This window comes from Acanthisitta chloris, unplaced genomic scaffold (assembly GCF_000695815.1).
Source record: "Acanthisitta chloris isolate BGI_N310 unplaced genomic scaffold, ASM69581v1 scaffold26554, whole genome shotgun sequence".
Lineage (NCBI taxonomy): Eukaryota > Metazoa > Chordata > Aves > Passeriformes > Acanthisittidae > Acanthisitta > Acanthisitta chloris.
Genome location: NW_008668028.1, coordinates 1 through 5,396, shown reverse-complemented (window position 1 = coordinate 5,396; position 5,396 = coordinate 1). Strand labels below are relative to the sequence as shown.

The following is a 5,396-nucleotide window of genomic DNA, read 5'->3' as shown; positions in this document are numbered from 1 at the left end:
GGAAAAGGGGTAGATGTAAAAACAAATGTATATCTTAAACCGGGCAGGAGCAGCTACTAAAAAGCTCCTTTTGATGTCCACCATTTGTACTGAGATCACCTCACTCCAGAGCTGGTTCAAAGGTTGTCTGACTCTTCGGTGTGTTCAAGGATGGTTTTGCCACAGAGTAATGTGGAAGATGCAGGGTCAATTAGCTCCACTCAGAGCAGGTTGGTTGTTTCCAGCTCATACTTCTGTGTTGGAGGATGCTTCTTTCAGTACATCACCTGCTTGCCAAGGAGCCTGTAAAACTTATTGCTGTTTTTTTAACACATATGAAACATTCATTTTTTGGAAGCAGGCTCCTTAACTCTCTTTTGGCCTTTGAAGGTAATGCTGATCTCATTGCTGGCTGGAGGTGTTGGCCTGAACTTGACTGGAGGAAACCATCTCTTTCTCCTCGACATGCACTGGTAAAGAGAAACCAAAGTTCCATCTCTGAGAGCATATGTAGGGCATGCTGCTTGTTTCCTCACCACAGCTATTGTGATGTCTGATACAACTGGGTTAGGAGGGAAGTGTTTAGCTTAGAGTAATTAGTGATTAGTTGTGGCAAAGTGTTTTTACTACAGTCTTTGTCCAAGACACAGATTTGTCAACCCAGTGTTCACTGCTTTGAAATACAGTTCTGTATGGGTACAAAAATAAAGGAGTATAATAGCAATCCAGAGAGGCAGGTATGTAGTTCTGTATCACAAAAGGCTACTGGGGACTTGACAGTCTCTGGGTTCATTTCTTAGAGTCATGAAAATGGTACAGCAATGTCTACAGGCACGTCTTGAAACAAATGGGTTGTGTTGAGCATAGTCAGTAACTGGGCACAGCTGGTGCACCTTGGGGTTTTACATATTTTACTATGAAAATAGTGTGTGTGAGCTCCTAACATTTATGCTGTCTCTCATCAAAGTCAGAATCACAGGTTTTTTTAAATGTTGCATGTGGGAATTTACAAAGCAAACCAACAGTGCCTCAGTACAAAACCAGCTGCTGAGTAGCAGTGTTAAGGAGATGTTTCTACAATATGGAACCAACAAGGATTCCCTGTAACTCTGTCAAATGGAAATATTATGTAAATATTCTTGAGTGTTTGCCTCTTTCAATAGGGTTTGCTTTTTGGCTTCACTCTCTTTCCTCACCAGCTAATCAGCTTTCTCTGAGTACTGTTGGCCAGCAATATGGGGCCACATGGGCCAGTGGTCTGTGTCACACAGCTTTGTGTGGAGTTGTAGCATCCTTCTACCTAGAGCAAAGGGAAGTCCCCTCAGGGTGAATACTGGCCATCAAGCTGAATACTGGCCATCAAGACTAAAACTAGGAGCAGCTTTAGTTCTACAGAGGAAGAAAACAGGATGCACTGGAAGTAGGAAAATGAAGTAACTATTTCTTTTTTCCTTGCAGGAATCCTGCTCTTGAGGACCAGGCATGTGACCGCATTTACCGTGTTGGGCAGCAGAAGGATGTTGTGATACACAGGTCAGAATTTTACTTAAGAACAGACAATGCAGCTGCTGCTCATGTGCTGTCTGGATTTAGTCAGTGAGACAAGGCCTTGGTTTCCTTACTTGAAGCAAGACTCAGGGTCTGACGGTGGGATTTAGGTCTGGGCACTGAGATAAAACATTATATGTGGCACTTGGCCTGTATGTTGCTGTCCTGATAGCTATCAGAGGTTTCTTGTTTTTCAGCCTGTGGTTTAGTGGGAATGTCCTGTTTGTTCCTAAGAACAATTTGGGCACCAAACAATTTCTTTTTTCTTGAATGAGTAGAGATTTTTCACTGTGTGTTGCTGTCCTGGACCTTTTTAGTATCACTAACAAAAAAATATAATGCACTTCTAATAAGTGACAAACTTGACTTTTAGGAAAAGCATCTGTAGCTAAGTACTAAAAGGCTAGCATCAGACTGTTATTTGAAATGTTATAATATTTGGACATGAGGACAGCTGGTTTCTCTGCACAGGTGTATTTTGTCAGTCACATTATAGGCTGTTAATTTCTAAGTGGGACAAGTCTTTCAAAATTTACTGGGGAAGTACACATATATACACACATGTAATGCTGACACTTATTCTTAGCACTTGAGATGATGTGGCTTCATTTGTGGGGTTGGTTTTTTTCAGGTTTGTCTGTGAAGGAACTGTAGAAGAAAAGATCCTACAGCTTCAGAAGAGGAAGAAAGGTCTTGCCCAGCAGGTTCTGTCAGGCAAAGGAGAGGCGTTCACCAAGCTCACTCTGGCTGACCTCAAAATTCTCTTTGGCATCTAATTATCCTTTGCAATACCCAACAGAAAGTGATACATACCTACAAGTAATTCTGCAGACTTCAACAAAGGACTGATGTTTTTAGGTGGTCATTTAATTTGAACCAATAACTACATTTTAATGTCAGTTCTGGGAAGTTAACAACTTCAGGAATTTAATACTGAAATTAGATCACATATCCAAAGGTTAATAAAGTTATAAGTTAAGCTATTGCTTTAAAACACTTTTTAATAAATATTTAAAACAATAATGTGCATGTTTCTTGGTTTCCTTTGTGTACTTTTTAGTTAGAAAACATTCCTTTTCAGGGCAGGAGTTGCACAGGCATAAATGAAACAAGAACAAGGGATACAAGTATGAGGTAGGAAAGTTCAGAGGTTGAGTGGTGAGGATGGATGGTCATAAAGGAAGCAAAAAAATATTGTGAGCACAATGCTGTAAGAAGAGTATATAAAGTTTAGAATCTGTAACTAGCAAAATTCAGGAAGGACTTAGAGGAATACTTCACTTTCTCTTGTTCTTTAGGTGAACTTTTTTTTTTATCTAACTGAGCCATTTTTCTACCCTGCTCAAAATATTTATTCAAGCAGCAAAGTAGATTTCTCTTCTGTTCCTATGAAACAGAAGCTGAGTTCCTGATTGTTGTGGGTTATTTTTTTCTTCTGAGTATTAAATAGCATATGGTTTCCTTGGTGCAAACCTTTTAATGTATTGACTGTTCTTAGAAGATGGTCCCATTTTTATAGCAGCAGATGAGTTGCAAGTCTTTGGTTAATGGTTTATATTCTCTCTCCTGTCACAAGTGAGTGAAGTTTCTAGGCAAATCGTTTTTTGGTAGTGCATCTTCTCTGTTTCCATCTCCCTCTGCTATATCCCTGGCCATGTCCACTGTATATTCTGTTTTTCTATTGATGACACTATTTCTCTGGGATTTGTCACAGTTCCCCTAAGTTCCATACCAAAAAAGGGCCTTTCATGCATTTAGTTTTGATGCTATGTGGTAGAGCATGACAAATTAAGTGCTGCTAAGAAACTAGATCTTGGTTCCTGTATGGTCTCATTCCCCATGGAATAAGATAATAGCATTTGGTAGCATTTTGAGTGAAGGAGAGATCTATTTGCAGTGTCAAGGTGAAGTATGATATGGCTGTGTTGTTTCTCTTACCTGCCTTGACATGATGTGCAAGTGAAGCTGTAGGATTATTCCAAATTATTGCACAGGTACAGGGGCAAGGGGGACACAAAAATAGGAATTTGTATTTTTTTGGTGTACATATGTCCATAAATTCAATCATGGTGGAAGTATCTTGAGCAGCTCTGTCCTGGGTTGCAGTGTGGGGGTAGCCAATGGTATGTATTCTCCACAAGGGTTAAAGCAGCAAGTGGGGCAGTGATGGTTATCCCCTCCTGGTCCCTGATGGCTCCCCCGGGGCTGTCTCTGTTTAATGGGCTGTCTGGGACTCAGGCACGCAGAGAGTTACATGTCCCATGGTGAGATGCCTCACCTCGGGGGGTGAGGAAAGCTGAGCATCCCCACATGGGGGGGGAGCCAAGCATCCCCACAGAGATATAAGGTGGGGTTTGAACCAGCACAGGCACCCCCTTTTTAACCTGCTGGATCCCCAGAGGACAAGGATAGAATCGGACCTGCGGGACCACAGCTCCGACAGACCCATCACTCCAGGGGGACTGCAGCACCATTCAATGGGACTGCTATCAACGCCCTGACTGACAGGTGTCGGGTTACTTGCTGACTGTCAGGGGCTTCTTTCTTTTGGGTTGTTAATTTGTTGTTGTTTTGTTTGTGTTTCATATTAAATTGTACTTCTGACTCAGTCTCTCACCGGTTTGCTTTCAAACCAGCACAAGCTCCCAGAACCAATGAAATCTGTGCAGCTAGGGCAGTTGAACCACAGTCTCAGTTTGAGGAACAAAGGACACTGCTTATTTGCCTTGCTGTGCTGGTTTTCTGAAAAACATATCAGAACATGTGTTCAGCTTCATGAAACGGGAAGTCAAGGACTAACTTTCCAAAATTACTTTATTTTTGTTTGGATGTTTACTTGAGTGGAACTTGGGTCATGGTTTCTTCTCTAGAGTTTATCTGCACTCTGGTCTGAGCATCTCTACTCTTCCTTGGAGCTACGGTTAGCTTAGCAGGTTTCCCTCTTTAAGGTGTATTACTAAAGATAGTTTACATCAATCTCTTGTGCACCTTATCCCTTCATTCTCTGTGTCTGCCTTTGGCTGAGTGTAACTGTAGTCTCAATGCAGTGTAACTGTTGGGTGTATCAGATATTGCCATGGGCATTAATTGCTTTTTCTATTGCTGTGAAGTTCTCTCCGGGAAAGGGCTTCATCCTTTCTTAGGAAACCCAAACACCTTGTGACATATCAGACGACATTCAGTTTGGTTCAGAGGAAATTCTGGAGGTGAAAGTCTAGCACATACCCCTAGCTGCCCTCTCCTGAAACAGCAAATTGCTGCTGCAAAAAGGAGCGAATGGAGAGCAGGTGTGCTGGGCAGTTGGGGATGTTTGAAGGGATTTTGCGGCAGGGCAAAGCGGCAGAGCCGAATCGAGCCGGCCGAGCAGTGCGCACAGTGGTCAGGATGGCCGAGCGGTCTAAGGCGCTGCGTTCAGGTCGCAGTCTCCCCTGGAGGCGTGGGTTCGAATCCCACTCCTGACATGTCCTCATTTTTTTTCCGCCCACGCGCTGTGCGGTCCTGTTTTAACGCACGGTATCGCGAGCTGCCGGGGGACAGCGCGCTGGGGTGTGCCCGTGTTGGGCACAGGCGATGGTTTCCCGGTTGGCATTGTCTCCGCGCGCGCAGTGCTCGGGAGGCAGTGCTGCCATCACCCGTACGGACCGGCCGGTTAGCTCAGTTGGTTAGAGCGTGGTGCTAATAACGCCAAGGTCGCGGGTTCGATCCCCGTACGGGCCACACCGCTACTTTTGGTGCAGTTTCTCTCCCACTCTCTTCGTGCCGATCAGCCCAGCAAGCAAAACTTCCCCATGGGTGTCGCCTTGAGCTTGTCGTGCTCACCTTCAACGGCAAAAGGCGCCGCTGCTCTACTTACGGTTTCAACATCTTTG

General features: G+C 43.8%; 1 protein-coding gene and 2 non-coding genes across 3 annotated transcripts in view; all 3 read left to right on the top strand.

The window, feature by feature from the left end:
- Nucleotides 1-2,497, top strand: part of TTF2 (transcription termination factor, RNA polymerase II) — a gene marked incomplete at its 5' end in the record, with an annotated part of 17,162 nt that extends 14,665 nt beyond the window's left edge. The window contains 3 exon segments of the mRNA XM_009072752.1: nucleotides 370-452; nucleotides 1,438-1,512; nucleotides 2,159-2,497. Coding sequence (XP_009071000.1) covers nucleotides 370-452; nucleotides 1,438-1,512; nucleotides 2,159-2,303 — 303 coding nt within the window.
- Nucleotides 2,498-4,905: 2,408 nt separating this feature from the next.
- Nucleotides 4,906-4,988, top strand: TRNAL-CAG. Its single transcript has one exon. It is a non-coding gene; the product is annotated as a tRNA-Leu (tRNA).
- A 182-nt stretch (nucleotides 4,989-5,170) lies between these two features.
- On the top strand, nucleotides 5,171-5,244 carry TRNAI-AAU. The gene has a single exon. It is a non-coding gene; the product is annotated as a tRNA-Ile (tRNA).
- The last annotated feature ends 152 nt before the right edge of the window (nucleotides 5,245-5,396 follow it).